Source organism: Thalassophryne amazonica, chromosome 5 (assembly GCF_902500255.1).
Source record: "Thalassophryne amazonica chromosome 5, fThaAma1.1, whole genome shotgun sequence".
NCBI classification, from domain to species: domain Eukaryota; kingdom Metazoa; phylum Chordata; class Actinopteri; order Batrachoidiformes; family Batrachoididae; genus Thalassophryne; species Thalassophryne amazonica.
The window spans coordinates 105,972,038-105,990,730 of NC_047107.1; the positions used below are offsets into that span (position 1 = coordinate 105,972,038).

Below are 18,693 nucleotides of genomic sequence, written 5' to 3' on the forward strand. Positions count from 1 at the left end.
CAGTCAGTGAGTTCGTCAATTTTGTGGAAAAAAACAGGTGTGAATCAGGTGTCCCCTATTTAACGATGAAGCCAGCACCTGCTGAACATGCTTTTCTCTTTGAAAGCCTGAGGAAAATGGGACATTCAAGACACTGTTCAGAAGAACAGCGTAGTTTGATTAAAAAGTTGATTGGAGAGGGGAAAACTTATACGCAGGTGCAAAAAATTCTAGGCTGTTCATCTACAATGATCTCCAATGCTTTAAAATGGACAAAAAAAATCCAGAGACGCGGGGAAGAAAACGGAAAACAACCATCAAAATGGATAGAAGAATAACCAGAATGGCAAAGGCTCACCCATTGATCAGCTCCATTATGATCAAAGACAGTCTGGAGTTACCTGTAAGTGCTGTGACAGTTAGAAGACGCCTGTGTGAAGCTAATTTATTTGCAAGAATCCCCCGCAAAGTCCCTCTGTTAAATAAAAGACATGTGCAGAAGAGGTTACAATTTGCCAAAGAACACATCAACTGGCCTAAAGAGAAATGGAGGAATATTTTGTGTACTGATGAGAGTAAAATTGTTCTTTTTGGGTCCAAGGGCCGCAGACAGTTTGTGAGACGACCACAAAACTCTGAATTCAAGCCACAGTTCACAGTGAAGACAGTGAAGCATGGTGGTGCAAGCATCATGATATGGGCATGTTTCTCCTACTATGGTGTTGGGCCTATATATCGCATACCAGGTATCATGGATCAGTTTGGATATGTCAAAATACTTGAAGAGGTCATGTTAGCTTATGCTGAAGAGGACATGCCCTTGAAATGGGTGTTACAACAAGACAATGACCCCAAGCACACTAGTAAACGAGCAAAATCTTTGTTTCAAACCAACAAAATGAATGCCTCGCAGATGTGAAGAAATCATGAAAAACTGTGGTTATACAACTAAATACTAGTTAGTGATTCACAGTATTGCTAAAAAAGCAGTTTGAACATAATAGTTTGAGTTTGTAGCGTCAACAGCAGATGCTACTATTATTGTGAACACCCCCTTTTCTACTTTTTTTTTGCTAATAGCCCAATTTCATAGCCTTAAGAGTGTACATATCATGAATGCTTGGTCTTGTTGGATTTGTGAGAATCTACTGAATCTACTGGTACCTTGTTTCCCATGTAACAATAAGAAATATACTCAAAACCCGGATCAATCTTTTTAGTCAGATAGCACTACTATTATTCCGAACACTACTGTAAGTGGTTTATCTGAACAAAACTGGCAGTTAAAGTGATTTCCTGTAAATTCTCCAAAGTGTAGCACTAACCGTCATATACCTGTATTTTAGGTCTGGTTTTTTTTTTTTCTTCATCATATGAAAGCATTTTGTTCTTTGCTTTTGTTTCATAACATTTTGTTAAATATGAGTAAATAAAATTTGTTCATTTGCATGGTTTCATAGTTGACTTTTGACTTCAGCCTGTATTTGGACAGTGACATTTGTGCGTTCATCTCCGTGTACTATCACAACAGAATTGAAGAAAAACAATGAAGATGTGTGTGTGTGTGGCGTGTTGACCTTCAGCTTTAATACAAAGGATTTAACAACACTGCACTTACAATTTAAGAACTGCATACAATTTTAGGCACATTTTTTTCTTTTACACAATAATCCATCCATCCATCCATCCATCCATTTACTTCCGCTTTATCCGGAGTCGGGTCGCGGGGGCAGCAGCTCAAGCAAAGCCGCCCAGACCTCCCGATCCACACACACCTCCCCCAGCTCCTCCGGGGGAACCCCAAGGCATTCCCATGCCAGTCGAGAGATGTAGTCCCTCCAACGTGTCCTGGGTCTTCCCCGGGGCCTCCTCCCAGTGGGACGTGCCCGGAACACCTCTCCAGCGAGGCGTCCAGGGGGCATCTGGAAAAGATGCCCGAGCCACCTCAACTGACTCCTTTCTACATGGAGGAGCAGCGGCTCGACACCGAGCTCCTCCCAAGTGACTGAGCTCCTCACCCTATCTCTAAGGGAGCGCCCAGCCACCCTGCGGAGCAGGGGTAGGCAACCTGTTCCAGAAAGAGCCATGAGGGTGCAGGTTTTCTTTGCAGCCACTGACTCCACCAGGTGATTTTACTGATTAATATCACTTTGAGCAGATGGAATCAGTTAATCAGTGAAATCACCTGGTGGAGTCAGTGGCTGCAAAGAAAACCTGCACCCTCATGGCTCTTTCTGGAACAGGTTGCCTACCCCTGCTGCGGAGGAAACTCATCTCGGCCGCTTGTACTCACGATCTCGTTCTTTCGGTCATGAGCCAAATCTCATGGCCATAGGTGAGGATCGGAACGTAGATCGATCGGTAAATCGAGAGCTTTGCCCCCCTACTCAGCTCTCTCTTCACCACGACGGACCGATACAGCGACCACATTGCAGATGCTGCACCGATCCGTCTATCGATCTCACGCTCCATCCGTCCCTCACTCGTGAACAAGACACCGAGATACTTAAACTCCTCCACTTGAGGCAAGGACACTCCACCGACCTGAAGAGGGCAAAGCACCTTTTTCCGGTCGAGAACCATGGCCTCGGATTTGGAGGTGCTTTTTTTCATCCCGGACGCTTCACACTCGGCTGCAAACCGCCCCAGTGCACACTGAAGTCCTGATTTGACGAAGCCAACAGAACCACATCGTCCCCAAACAGCAGAGACGAGATTCTGTGGTTCCCAAACCAGACCCCCTCTACACCCTGGCTGCGCCTAGAAATTCTGTCCATAAAAATAATGAACAGAACCGGTGACAAAGGGCAGCCCTGGCGGAGGCCAACGTGCACTGTAAACAGGTTTGACTTACTACCGGCAATGCGAACCAAGCTCCTGCTGCGGTTGTACAGGGACCGGATAGCCCTTAGCAAAGGACTCCGGACCCCGTACTCCCGGAGCACTCCCCACATGGTGACCCGAGGGACACGGTCGAACGCCTTCTCCAGATCCACAAAACACATGTGGACTGGTTGGGCGAACTCCTATGAACCCTCGAGCACCCGATGGAGCGTGTAGAGCTGGTCCAGTGTGCCGCGACCAGGACGAAAACCACACTGCTCCTCCTGAATCCGAGGTTCGAGGTTCTTTTACACAATAATCCCATATAAAAAGACTATTGTTAATACAATTCATCACATTTGCAGCAAGATTCTTGAGAATGGATACAGGAATATTTGCTGTACTTCATTTATCTCAAACAATATGGTACTGTGTGATAAATCTGTCTGGAGTAAACTGTTCTCAAAACTGTGTAAACAACATGCAAGTAGTAGACATGTGAGGGAAGCCACCAAGCTATATCAACTCTGAAGGAAATCTAGACTTCTGTGGCTGTCATTGGAGAAAATGTGCACAGCTTCATGGCCAAATTGGACAGAGAAGGATTTTCTTAAAGTAGACATGAAAAATGGTATCAGTGCAATCACTGACTCGCAAACAGTAGTCCATTTCACTGACATTCTGATCGTCAGCTCCTGGTTGTCTTTTCAGTCATCCGCCACTGTGAAAACTGGACTGTAAGTGGTTAGTAACCTGCAACATTTCTGTTTGGGCTATTCTATGTTGTGCTTTGTTTTATTTGCTAGTATGGTCAAAGCAGATGGTCACCCCACTAAGTTCGGTCTGCTTGAGATTTCTTCTTATATTAAAAAACATCAAAAGGGTGGTTCACACCGATCACACAAATGTGGAGACAATTTATAAATATAAAATGGTCACTCAGCTCGACTGAGTAATTGATTCTGCAGCGAAAAGCTAAGTAGAGCAGCTTGAATCTTCGACTGGACTGGGTTGCTTGACGCGAGGACGTTTCACTTCAAATCGCAGAAGCTTCCTCAGCTAAAATTCTTGCTCTGGAAGTCTGATTTCTGTCTGACTCCTGTAGAGACGAATGATTCGTCTCCGCCCGGTCTCACGCCGAACAGTCGCTGGAAAAAGCTCCTCCAATTAGGGTGATGTCCATAAACAGTAAAATGGCAAATGGACTGCATTTACATAGCGCTTTCCATCTGCATTAGATGCTCAAAGTGCTTTACAATAATGCCTCACATTCACCCCGATGTGAGGGTGCTGCCATATAAGGTACTCACTACACACCGGGAGCAACTAGGGGATTAAGGACCTTGCCCAAGGGCCCTTGCTGATTTTCCAGTCAGTCTGGGATTTGAATTGAGGACCCTCTGGTCTCAAGCCCAATGCTTAACCACTAGACCATCACCTCCCCTCAACAAAATATCTAAAACATGATACACATTTCTGCTTACATTTTGCTTTTCAGGAGAAGAATCAGGTCAGTGGCAGTGGCAGGAAGTGGGAAACTAGTCAGGATTGAGGGAAAGATGAATGCAGCAATGCACAGAGACATCCTGGATGAAAACCTGCTCCAGAGTGCTCTTGACCTCAGACTGGGGCCACGGATCATCTTTCAGAAGGACAATGACCCTAAGCACACAGCCAAGATATCAAAGGAGTGGCTTTATGACAACTCTGTGAATGTCCCTGAGTGGCCCGCCAGAGCCCAGACCTGAATCTGATTTAACATCTCTGGAGAGATCTGAAAGTATCTGTGCACCAATGCTCCCCATCCAACCTGATGGAGCTTGAGAGGTGCTGCAAAGAGGAATGGGCAAAACTGCCCAAACAAAGGTGCACCAAGCTTGTGGCATCATATTCAAGAACACCTGAGGCTGTACTTCTTTGTAGATTCTGCATTTCTGGTCTTGGTGGAAGAATGAGCTCTGAGTGTCCTCCTAGTTTTACCACTGTGTTGTGGTAAAAGCTGGCACGCAGCCTTCCTGCACCACTGTGTGTACACGGCCACAATATGCAGAGCCTCAGATGACGACACCTCCTGCTTTATGGCATCTGCTGAATAATTCATCAGCAATCATCTGAGGCACGCTGCACATTTCTTCATTGAGTTCAGGACACCGGTGAAGGTCAGAGAAAGGGTATACAGGTAAGAGAAGATGCAAATGGAAGATGGTGGACATGGAGAGATGAGGATGGGAATAAAGCATTTGCAATGAAGGATGTGCCTGCCTGCAGAATCTAACACTGTCCTCTCTGAATGGCTGCCTGCTGGTTCCATTCTCCTCTCCACAGGCTCACACTGCTGCTTTTGCCTCATAAGATGATTTGACACTGTATTACTAATTGATCATATCTGGATAAATAAACTATTTAGGCCAAGCGCGGAACTGGTGCGGCATGTTGCTTCTCCATGGCGACTGGGTCAATGCTGCCAAATCGGTGTTTTCCCCAACACGGTGCAGCACAGACCTGGAGCTGAAGACAGAGACGACTTCAAGTTAGGGACGACCCGAGCCTGTGGGGAGAGGTGCTCCAAAGGAACGCTGGGTATTGTGTGTGCATAACCATGAACTTGCATGCACGGGCATGGGTTTTTTCAGACCATCAATAGCCAGCGTGACAAAGCTGTGCTGACTGGAACCGCTTAATTTACCCTCAAACAGCTGCTGCATACGTAAAGAAGCAATCGGGCCTGGCGTTCGAGACCTGTGTCCAATCAGCTATGAGGATATGTTTTTCCTTCATTCGCTCTGGTCATGCACCAGTGACTTTTCCAACACCTCAGGGCTCCTTCTGCTCTGCTGGCAGCCGGCTGTCCACCGGCTGGAATAATACTGTGTAATTGTTATTGACATATTGTGACTGGGAGATGATGTGTTGCATTATTTTACCTCCTCAGTTCCAAAAATTTACAGCTTCTGACCTGCTTGTGGACTTGGACAAAGCTTTGACCATGAATTAAACAGAAGCATTTTCAAATTCTGCTTTTCTGTGCAGAAAGGCAAAGGTATGCAGATACAGTATTTTTTTGGAGTATAGCTTGTTTTTTTGTTTGCTTTTTTGTTTGTTTGTTTGATTTTGCATCTGCCATAGACGTCATAATCATCAGCATCTATTTATGTACGAGGTCTGTTAGAAAACTATCCGACCTTTTTATTTTTTGCAAAAACCATATGGATTTGAATCACGTGTGATTGCATCAGCCGAGCTTGAACCTCGTGCGCATGCGTGAGTTTTTTCACGCCTGTCGGTTGCGTCATTCGCCTGTGAGCAGGCTTTGAGTGAGCAGTGGTCCACCCCCCTTGTCGGATTTTTATTGCGAGTAAAATGTCTGAACGATTTGGAGCTTTGCTGCATCAAATTTTTCCAGAAACTGTGAGAGACCTCCAGGTGGACACCATTCGGAAAATTCAGATGGCTTCAGATGTGTGATCCCCATAAAATCGTCCCTGAAAGCCATCTGAATTTTCCGAATGGTGTCCACCTGGCTGTCTCTCACAGTTTCTGGAAAAATTTGATGCAGCAAAGCTCCAAATTGTTCAGACATTTTACTCGCAATAAAAATCCGACAAGGGGGGTGGACCACTGCTCACTCAAAGCGTGCTCACAGGCGAATGACGCAACCGACACGTGTGAAAAAAACTCACGCATGCGCACGAAGATTCAAGCTTGGCTGATGCAATCACACGTGATTCAAATCCATATGTTTTTGCAAAAAATAAAAAGGTCAGATAGTTTTCTAACAGACCTCGTATTTGTCTGTCTGTTAGCAGGATTACTTCAGAACTACTGCACAGATTTTGACAAAATAGGCACCACAGATAAATATTAGGCCATGGAAAACTCCATTAAAGTTTGGGGTATCCAGATCCAGATCAAGATTTCACTTTAAATAGGCTTTGAAGGATTACATCAAAACTACTTCATGGACTCTCACCAAATTTCCACCACAGATAGATATTGTGGCATTAAAGACTCCATTAAAGTTTGGAGGTGATCCAGATCCAATTTCACTTTATATAAGTTTTGAAGGGTTACGTTAAAACTACTTCACGGATTCTCATCAAATTTCCACTACAGATAGATATTGTGGCATCAAAGACTCCATTAAAGTTTGGAGATAATCCGGATCCAGATCCGGATTCTGGATCAAGATTTCCCTTTAAATAGGCTTTGAAGGACTATGTCAAAACTACTTCACGGATTCTCACCAAATTTCCACCACAGATAGATATTGTGGCATTAAAGACTCCATTAAAGTTTGGAGATGATCCAGATCCAGATCCGAATTCTGGATCAAGATTTCACTTTAAATATGCTTTGAAGGATTACGTCAAAACTACTTTATGGATTCTCACCAAATTTCACCACAGATACATATTGTGGCATCAAAGACTCCATTAAAGTTTGGAGATGATTCGGATCCAGATCCGAATTCTGGATCAAGATTTCAATTTAAATATGCTTTGAAGGATTACGTCAAAACTCCTTCATGGATTCTCACCAAATTTCACCACAGATAGATATTGTGGCATTAAAGACTACATTAAAGTTTAGAGGTGATCCAGATCCAGATCCAATTTCACTTCATATACGTTTTGAAGGGTTATGTCAAAACTACTTCACAGTTTCTCACCAAATATCCACCACAGATAGATATTGTGGCATCGAAGATTCCATTAAAGTTTGGAGGTGATCCAGATCCAGATCCAATTTCAATTCATATACGTTTTGAAGGGTTATGTCAAAACTACTTCACAGTTTCTCACCAAATATCCACCACAGATAGATATTGTGGCATTAAAGACTACATTAAAGTTTAGAGGTGATCCAGATCCAGATCCAATTTCACTTCATATACGTTTTGAAGGGTTATGTCAAAACTACTTCACAGTTTCTCACCAAATATCCACCACAGATAGATATTGTGGCATCGAAGATTCCATTAAAGTTTGGAGGTGATCCAGATCCAGATCCAATTTCAATTCATATACGTTTTGAAGGGTTATGTCAAAACTACTTCACAGTTTCTCACCAAATATCCACCACAGATAGATATTGTGGCATCGAAGCTTCCATTAAAGTCTGGAGGTGATCCAGATCCAGATCCAATTTCACTTTATATAAGTTTTGAAGGGTTACATCAAAACTACTTCACGGATTCTCACCAAATTTCCACTACAGATAGATATTGTGGCATTAAAGACTCCATTAAAGTTTGGAGATGAACCGGATCCAGATCCGAATTCTAGATCAAGATTTCACTTTAAATATGCCTTGAAGGATTACGTCAAAACTACTTCATGGATTCTCACCAAATTTCACCACAGATAGATATTGTGGCATTAAAGACTACATTAAAGTTTGGAGGTGATCCAGATCCAGATCCAATTTCACTTCATATACATTTTGAAGGGTTATGTCAAAACTACTTCACAGTTTCTCACCAAATATCCACCACAGATAGATATTGGGGCGTTGAAGATTCCATTAAAGTTTGGAGGTGATCCAGATCCAAATTCACTTTATATAAGTTTTGAAGGGTTACGTCAAAACTACTTCATGGTTTCTCACCAAATTCCCACCACAGATAGATATTGTGGCATCAAAGACTCCATTAAAGTTTGGAGATAATCCAGATCCAGATCTGGATTCTGGATCAAGATTTCACTTTAAATAGGCTTTGAAGGACTATGTCAAAACTACTTCACGGATTCTCACCAAATTTCCACCACAGATAGATACTGTGGCATTAAAGACTCCATTAAAGTTTGGAGATGATCCGGATCCAGATCTGGATTTTGGATCAAGATTTCACTTTAAATAGGCTTTGAAGGATTACGTCAAAACTACTTCACAGATTCTCACCAAATTCCCACTACATATAGATATTGTGGCATTAAAGATTCCATTAAAATGTGGAGGTGAACCAGATCCAGATCTGGATTTTGCATTAAGATTACTGTCAGGGCTGGGTGTGGCATGACACAGGTTGTAATTTCACTTTATATAAGTTTATAAGTTAAAGATTGGAGGTGATCCAGATCCAGATCCAATTTCACTTCATATAGATTTTGAAGGGTTATGTCAAAACTACTTCACCGTTTCTCACCAAATATCCACCACAGATAGATATTGTGGCATCAAAGACTCCATTAAAGTTTGGAGATGATCTGGAACCAGATCCGGATTTTGGATCAAGATTTCACTTTAAATAGGCTTTGAAGGATTATGTCAAAACTACTTAACGGATTCTCACCAAATTTCCACCACAGATAGATATTGTGTCATCGAAGATTCCATTAAAATTTGGAGGTGAACCAGATCCAGATCTGGATTTTGCATTAAGATTACTGTCAGGGCTGGGTGTGGCATGACACAGGTTGTAATTTCACTTTATATAAGTTTTGAAGGGTTACGTCAAAACTACTTCATGGTTTCTCACCAAATTTCCACCACAGATAGATATTGTGGCATTAAAGACTCCATTAAAGTTTGGAGATGATCCAGATCCGGATTTTGGATCAAGATTTCACTTTAAATAGGCTTTGAAGGATTACGTCAAATCTATTTCACGGATTCTCACCAAATGTCCACTACAGATAGATATTGTGGCATTAAAGCCTCCATTAAAGTTTGGAGATGATCCGGATCCAGATCCAAATTCTGGATCAAGATTTCACTTTAAATATGCTTTGAAGGATTACGTCAAAACTACTTCATGGATTCTCACCAAATTTCACCATAGATAGATACTGTGGCATTAAAGACTACATTAAAGTTTGGAGGTGATCCAGATCCAAATCCGGATTTTGGATCAAGATTTCACTTTAAACAGGCTTTGAAGGATTACGTCAAAACTACTTAACAGATTCTCACCAAATTTCCACCACAGATAGATATTGTGTCATCGAAGATTCCATTAAAATTTGGAGGTGATCCAGATCCAGATCTGGATTTTGCATTAAGATTGCTGTCAGGGCTGGGTGTGGCATGACACAGGTTGTAATTTCACTTTATATAAGTTTTGAAGGGTTACATCAAAACTACTTCATGGTTTCTCACCAAATTTCCACCACAGATAGATATTGTGTAATCGAAGGTTCCATTAAAATTTGGAGGTGATCCAGATCCAGATCTGGATTTTGCATTAAGATTATTGTCAGGGCTGGGTGTGGCATGACACAGGTTGTAGTAAGACACACTATGCAGACAAGCAGGCAGAGGTAAGGAGGTAAAAAAGGCTTTATCAAAAAACACAAGCAATGATATGGTACACAGAGAGCAGAGTCAGCAGGGCAGCAGTACAGATAGTCAAGAGGTAGGCTTGTAGTAGAACAAACAAGCATAGGTCAGGTTCACAGTGTGGCGGAGATCAAGAAAACAGGCAAGGTCACAAAACATGAGAAAAACTGGACTGAGAACAAGGACGCGAGGATGTGAAACAGGTTAAAAAAAAACTGGCAGGGGACAGAGAGAAAGTGAGGGCTTAAATACCAGCGGAGTAATCAGGGTGTGATGTGAAGCGGGTGTGCGGAAGATTCTAGAAGGGGCGTGGCCAGACAAGACAGGGAAGGCAGGTGGGCGTGGCAGACAAAAGAACTGAGTGCAAGTAACCATGAAAACCTGATGTGACATGAATAAAAACAAAGGCACAGAGCACAGAACAGGACAGGAGTCCAGAACTATACCAGCTGGCCCTAAAGGGCCGGATCATAACAATTTCACTTTATATAGGCTTTGAAGGATTACGTCAAAACTACTTCACGGATTCTCACCAAATTTGCACCACAGATAGATCTTAATACATGGATGACTCCACTGAATTTTGGAGGTGATCCGGCTTGGGATTGGCGGATATCAGAAATCTCAGTTTGCTCTTGTTTTAACTAGTTTGGGAGGTCCTGTGACTTATTCTCCAGTGTGAAATATACTGAAGAATCGCACATTTGTTAACAATAATAACACCACCACCACCCAGGAATTAAAGCACTAAACAAAACAAATGTCAATAATAAAATAATAAATGACAATAATAAAAGTTCAATACAACAATGCACAAACATCGCAAATTAAAGAGCTAATAAAACAAAAAAGTTGCGACATGTACTCTTGTACTTATACTCCAGAAAATATGGTAACCTGGAGCATTTACAACTGAAATGCCGTCATCAAGCCCATTGATCGAAATGACAGTCTGCACTACATCATTTTAAAAGTCCCTCATTGATCCCTTAATGGAAAGTCACACTTTAAACTGCAATATCAATAGTATCCAGAGTCGAACAAAGTGTACACTCACCAGCCACTTTATTAGGCACGCCTGTTCAATTACGTGTTACCACAAATAGTTAATCAGCCAATCATGTGGCAGCAACACAATGCATTTAGACATCTACACGTGGTGAAGACCACTTGCTGAAGTTCAAACCGGGCATCAGAATGGAGAAGAAAGGGGATTTAAGTGACTTTGAATGTGGCATGGATGGTGAGTATTTTAGAATCTGCTGACCTACTGAGAATTTCACACACAACCATTTCTAGTAGGTCACAGAGAATGGTCCAGAAAAGAGAAGATATCCAGTGAGCAGCAGTTGTGTGTACGAAAATGCCTGCTTGATCTCAGAAGTCAGAGAACAATGGGCGTCCTTGCGCCAATATGGACCAACATCTCTGAGGAATTCAAATGATTTTATTTATATAGCACCAAATAACAACGCTGCCTTCACACGGGTGAGGCCTAACCTTACCAACCCCCCTGAGAAAGCACACAGGAGACAGTGGTAACAAACAAAAATCCCTCTGGCGGTTTTGAGGAAGAAACCTCAAGCAGGCCAGACTCAGGGTGGTGACCCACTGCTTGGGCCATTCTAATACAGTTCAATAGTTTTAATAAAAGAAAAGAAAGAAAGAAACAGAAGAAACACCTTGTTGAATTTATGCCACGAAGAATTAAGGCAGTTAAGGCAATCTATAAAAGGCTACTCAAGCTTTAAACCTTTTTAAAAAATTAAATTACAGTCACTTTCAGCTGGGTACCTTTCATCTCACCCATGTCCAGAGTCTTGCCCAGCTGTTCCAGGAGGTCCGCTCTTGCTGCGTTCTTTTTGTGCTTTTTGCCATCATAGTGTTGCTGAGCCATGCCAGGGTTGTTAAACCAGGCGTTGCATAACTGACAGTAGCGATCTGAGTCGCGTCGCTCTCTTGGGGAGGTCATCAGAGATGTTTCTGTGGAGCTTTTTATGGCACTGGGGGATGCCTCTGAAGGACAAACAACATTAACAACAACAACAAGATTAAGAACGTCTAATTTTTTATATGACCAAATATTTTCCTGTCAAAGATAAAAATGAATGCAGTGGAAGACTGATGATAATTATACTGGAAAATAAATTTCTGCCTGAGGCAGGTATTCAAATAACCAATCTGAGTACTGTGCCTGCACGAAGTGTCTTCAATTATCATAATCCCATAACTCTCTACCTGAGAAAGACATAACAGTGATATCATAATTTATGTTTTAATTTAAATAATAAATGAGTCCTGCTTCAAGTAACAAATGTTAAAAAGATCATTTGTAAAAAGTCTTATACAGTACAGTGAAAAATTTAGGTATCAGTATCAAAGTCTCCATGTACTAATGTGATTAAAAAAAATCATTAATTAGTGAAGGACCACATAAAAATTTATACACATATGAGAACAAATTTATTTGATCCCTATGAAATTTCATGTTTTCTTCAAAATTTTTCTCAAGTACTTTTAAACAGAGCAAGGAATTTTCAACACAGCATTTGATTTTGGATGCTTACATTACTTTACTTTGCAGGCGGGGTGGTGGCCAAGTGGTTAGAGCTCTCGGTTTCAGTGAGGAAGGTTTTTGGGTCAAACCCCGTCCCTGCCTACGTCTCCATGTAATGCAGAGTTGTGTCAGGAAGGGCATCCAATGTAAAACGTGTGTGTGAAATCAACATGCAGATCCACTTTGGATTTCCTGTGGCAACCCCAAAAAGAAGGGAGCAGGTGAGGGGACGTACCTTACATTATTTTATACAGAAACAAAATTATTTCACAAAAACTACCAGAGTCAAAATCCTTCCTCATGCTAGCAGCCAACTGCGTATCTTTTTTCTGGATATCAACCTGCAGTTGTTTGTTGTAGTTTTCAACAAGTCTAAAACTTCAGTGAATCTCTCAAGCTCCTCCAGATTTGTCTTTTGCTATGGACCTTGGTCTTTAGTTCACCCCACAGATTTTCAATGAGATTCAAGCCAGAGGTCTGTGCCAGTCAATAATGCTCACTTCGATCTTCTGGAGGTAGTTGCCCACTGTTTTGGGTTGTTGTCTTGTTGGAAGACAAAGTGTTGACCGAGACCCAGTTTCTTTCTGACTGCTTGAAGTTTTATTTTTTTCAAATGATAAATGGACTGTATAGCGCTTTTCCATCTGCATCACAGTGCTTTACAATAATGCCTCACATTCACCCTAATGTCAGGGTGCTGCCATACAAGGCGCCCACTACACAGTGGGAGCAACTAGGGGATTAAGGACCTTGCCCAAGGGCCCTTAGTGATTTTCCAGTCAGGCTCGGGTTGGAACCAAGGATCCTCTGGTCTCAAGCCCAATGTGTAACCACTAGATCATCACCTCCCCAAAATCTTCAAATATCCTTTTTTCTTCATGATTCCTTCCACCTTGAGAAGATCCCCAGTTCCAGATGCACTGAAGCTTCCCCATAGTATAACACTCCCACCTCTCTGTTTCACTGTGGGGATGGTGTTCTTTGGGTTATTAGCCTCATCCTAGTTTAGTCTAGTTTCGTCTCATCTGCCCAAAGGACACACTTCCAGTATGCGTAATCTTTCACCAGGTTGTCCTGAGCATAATTCTGTTTGGCTTGAAGGTGTCTCTTCTGTAAAAGTTGAGTTTTCTTGGTCTGCAACCTCACAGTCCATTCCTGCCCAGGGCTCTGGTTATTGTCTTCTTTGAGACTACAATTCTGACTTGGCTATGTCATAGCGTCTTGGCAGTTGTTCTGGGGTCTTTAGACACACCTCTAGTTTTCTTTCCAGAGGCTTTTAAAATCTTTGACTTTCTACCGCTGAATGGCTAGTTCTGTACTGTGTGTCTCTCTTTGAATTTCTTGATGATTCTTCTCACTCCAGTTCTTGACACGTGGACACACTGGGATAAGTCCTTCTCCTGCCGGTGAGCATCAACATTTCTTTTTCTCAAGTCTAAACTGATTTTTTTGGTGCTTTCTCAAGTGACAGCTCAGACCCTTATTGAAGTTATATATTGTACATTATATATTGTATTGTATCGTATATACAGTGGAAGGTAACCCTCAGTTTTAATTTGATTTTACAAACTTTGAGTGTCACAAAGTTAAAATACATCTTTGCACAACAGTGGTTTGTGCTGTGCCTCAACAAAAAGGTCCACCTTACCAAAAATTATCCCGCTTAAAGGGGATAATAATTTTGACCCTGGTAGGGTTTGGTTTTTGTGAAAAAAAATTTTGTTCCCGTGTGCAAAGTAAAATAATGAAAAAAAAAACTGAGGATGTTTAGAAATGCTGTGTTGGAAATTTCTTGCTATGTAAAAAAAATATATATATATATATATATATATATATATATATATATATATATAAATAAAATTTTTTTGAAGAAAACATTACATTTCATTGGGGTGCTGTCAGGAACTGGACTTTGTGTGGTATGTGTTTGGTTTACTTTTGTTATCTGTCAGTCTCTTGCTCTGCCTTTCTGCTTGGGTTTTCTGTGTCCTGCTGTTTCTCTCTCTCTCTCTCTCTCTCTCTCTCTCTCTCTCTCTCTCTCTCTCTCTCTCTCTCTCTCTCTCTCTCTCTCAGTTCTTCATGGTGGGTGTTTCCCTCTGTCTGGCCACACCCTTGTTCTGGAAGTTTCCTCACACCTGTTATCACCTGGCTGCTTTATAAGCCTCGCCGTTTGCCTTTATTCTTCGCCTGATCGATGTGCCTTGTGCCTCTTTATAGCTCTGTTCTTCGTGTTTATTGCCTTGCCTTGCCTGCCTCATCGTGTTTTTTGACAACCTGCCTGTGTACCTGGACCACACTTCTGCCTGATGATTGTGTTACTGTTGCTCTTTTTGGACTGCCTTTCTATGTACCAACCCTAGCATTAGCACCAAGTAAACACCTTAATTCTACAGAGTTGTTTCCCTGCATCTTGAAGTTGTGCCTGCTCTGCCAGTAGAACCTGATAGAGGCTAATAATTTTCTCTTCCTGCACACACACACACACACACACACACACACACACACACACACACACACACACACACACACACACACACACACACACACATACTTGCTTTCAAAACCTGCTTCCTGGTTTGTGACCTTTTCAGTCTCCATGTAATGTGGAGTTTCGTCAAGAAGGGCATCGGACCTAAAACCAAATCAACATGCCGATCCATCTCAGATCTGCTGTGTTGACCCCCAGCAAAAAGAGAGAAGCCAAAACAACTTACTAGATCGATATTCACAGTATATATGTCAAGAAAAATTTTTCAAACTATAATTTTCAAAAGGTGCAAAGATAACATGTTCATAATCATGATGACATGAGTCCAAAACCCAATCTGGCTTGTTAAGGTGTAAATTTGTCATCTGCAAACTGAGAACAATGTAAAGGGTTTGATGGGCACTAAACAGCTGCAGCGAGACAATAACTGTGGCTGTTCTCCTCCAGCCCTCAGAACAACATACTATTATCTCAATTAAATGCCTGAAGAGGGAAAGCTACATTCTTTTTGACAAATGGAGTACAGAGCTGGCTCCTCTTGCGCCTTCATGCATGGATGCTGGCACTAACCCCCCGAATGAATTTCCCGTTGCACCAAGTGTCCCAGGCACAAAACGGCACTAACAGCTTGATCAGTTTTCACGCTTCAGTGGCTGGTTCACGCTAAGTTGACATTTAATGTCATTCCATTACATTCCATTAACACCAGTCCTCTTTTGTGAGTGGAAACTTTGGTGAACAACAGCAGAGATGCAAAGTAGAGAATGCTACCTGTCAGCATTCTGCTCTCTGTGGATTCAGCTCGGAAGTGGACCAGAGCTCAGTGCCGGTGCAGAAAAGTGCACTTTTACATGATGCATTTTATTGATGCACACATCCAGAGACAGTAGCGGTTAAACAGAATTCCCATGTGTGATTTAATTTAATACTATAACAATGTGTGTTTTTACATTACACTCAAAAGGGTCGGAGTTACATTACACGCCATCATCCCCAGAGCGTCATCAGCTTTCACTGCCTTGCGAAAAAAAAAAATTATGTTTAGGAGAACTGTGGTGTGAAGGGCTGCACCGATCCCAAACATTTTAGGATTGGCACGGTGGTTAAAAGGTATAATAAGTAAAATGACAGGCTGAGAGAGGACACTGATTTCCAAGAACACCCTCACCCTGCATGTTTCAGAACTAAGAGCTAAAAGAGCAGGAAAACTAAAACACCCACACAGTCTGAGCAGAATCTCTTCAAATTGCAGCAATTTGACTTGTGTAGTGCTTTCAGACAGTTGTTATAAAGTGCTTTGCCACAACTGCAACAAAAACATAAAAATATCATGACTTACAAAAGACATCCAGTAAAACCAAATAAAAACAGTCTACAAGATTAAAATCAAATTAAAATGAATATAATGTTAATCGAGTATACAATTCTTATATTTAATACAGAATACATTAAAGGACATGAGCCACAGAAATAATAACAACTGAGATTGTATCTGTTAGAGGCCATGTGATGATATATTACATATTGTATTAACTTTTGCAATTCTGTGACCAGTCTCTATGCATACGTCAATCAAAACAAACAGCTACAAAGACTCTAAAAAAAACAAAGCACAATTTTTTCCAAATGATTCCAAGTGTTCACAACAGTGTTTATGTCACTCTGAGCAAATGCCCCAGCAGCTCCTGTCGAGCGGAACATAAGTGTGATTTTTGTGACATGATGACTTGTTTTCAAAGTGATAACTGCATTCATTTTGATGTAGCTGTGGTAAAAGCAGCAAGCAGCTGCTCTTGACTTTGAGAAGAGGAGATGCACGTGAATGTCGATCGGTCATGAATGCAGCCTGTTAAAAACACAGTCTTGCCCAGAGACAAAGCTTTGTGCACGCTCTTAAAGCATCCGTCGTTGATGCAGTAATGGTGAAAGAGTGAAGATGGGCTGTGCACGTGCCCATGCACATCAATCAGTCATGAATGCAGCCTGTTAAAAACAGTCTTGGTGCACGCTCATAAGTGTCCGTCATTGATGCAGTAATGGCGAAAGGTCTGAGTGTAAGAAATACAGCTGCATGATCAGGCAGCCTGTAAAAACAGCATTGTGAGGAGTTCCAGCTGCTTGATCACAGCGGCAGTTATAACAGCATTAAAACAGCGTCGTCGTCCGGTACAGAGAGAAAACAGTAAAATCACCAGTGTTAAATGAACACTGACAGTGAACATATGGTGCCACTCTGACCAAAGTAGGACCATATGTACACTGGTAGTGTTAATTTGACACTGTCAGTGTTAGTTTTACACTGGTGATTTTACTGTGTAGACTCCGCACACATCTAGATTCAAAAGACTCTCTCGAAAAATTAAGAGAGTTGAGGGTGAAGTGTCCGTTGTCTCCTCTCTGTATGGAGCTCACTGAACCGAGCAGCTTGCGCAATGCGTGTGCCCTCCATAGCTCTGGAAAATAACAAGTACCCTATTCTCAACTTTTTTCCAAGTGTCTGCTCAGGAGGTTCACTCATCTGAATGAATGCAGAGCCATCACTTTCAAATGAATGGTCAGTAGTTTCATGATCTGATGTTGCAATGTTCATTTCACTCTGTTGCTTCACCATTGTGCTGTTATTGTCTTTGTTCTGTGAGAAGTCACCCACAGGCAAAACTCAATAAATACAAGGTTTGACATTTTCTGGGAATGTACTTAAATGAGAAGGTTAAGTAGCAGTAAAGTCTTTCAGCGACCGACTGTGACTGCGTGTGTGGACCGTCTTACAATACTCTGATGATGAGTTGTTGTACAGCCCATCAACAATATGAGACATGTCCTTTAAGACAATCAGTTGTCTAAATGTAGTTCAAGTCAAACCTGAGAGCAATGCCCTGGTGCTGGGTGTTGCTGCATAAGCCACACTATGGAACCATCTTGGATCTTTGGTAGCAACTACCCAGGTAGACAACCAGTTCATCCCCACCATTCAACAATAACCAACTACCTGTCACATCCAGGTGAAATGTGGGTGTGTCCTTGGCCTCCTTCAACCATTGGTGTTCTGAATACTGAGGCACATATGTGCTGGATCATGCCCAGAGAGAATACAATTTGGCAATGGCCAAGGTGAAGGAGATTCATTTTCAACCTGATTTGGACCACATGTAGCACTCACACAGGTGGATTCCAGAACTGTCCCCGCAAGGTCAACCAGAGGTCAATTATTTGGGTGAAGCTCAAGGTCATTGGGGGTTAAATGAGAGACTGCCATAGCCCTTATTGATTTCATGCTCATGTTACTATTATCCAGTATGCAAATATACAGGAAATCAGGAAAGTATATAATACAAGCGACAAAATAAAGTTTTCCTCGCACTGGAACTGTTGCTACAATTACTGGGTCACCAAGGGTGCAGTGGTTACTGATTTGGTGGTTTATCACAGGGTTATGCAAAGCATTTATCAGTGTTGTGAAAAACGTAGATTCCGGTGAGAAACCCATAATCTTCTGCAATACACAGGAAGAAAAGGGCAGAATTAGAAATCTAACCAATCATGAATCATCATTGGTGCAACTTCTCCA

General features: G+C 41.9%; 1 protein-coding gene across 3 annotated transcripts in view; it reads right to left on the bottom strand.

Annotated features, from left to right (window-relative positions):
- zmat4a (zinc finger, matrin-type 4a) overlaps positions 1-18,693 on the bottom strand; it is a 376,811-nt gene that overhangs the window by 107,328 nt on the left and 250,790 nt on the right. For 2 of the 3 annotated variants that reach the window (XR_004560878.1, XM_034171036.1), the window contains exon 5: positions 11,875-12,096. Coding sequence is in view for 2 of the 3 variants with exons in the window: in XM_034171036.1 (XP_034026927.1) it covers positions 11,875-12,096 (222 nt within the window). In the remaining variant the exon portion in view is untranslated. The remainder of the gene's footprint in view (positions 1-11,874; positions 12,097-18,693) is intronic. The other variant, XM_034171037.1, reaches the window with a different exon arrangement.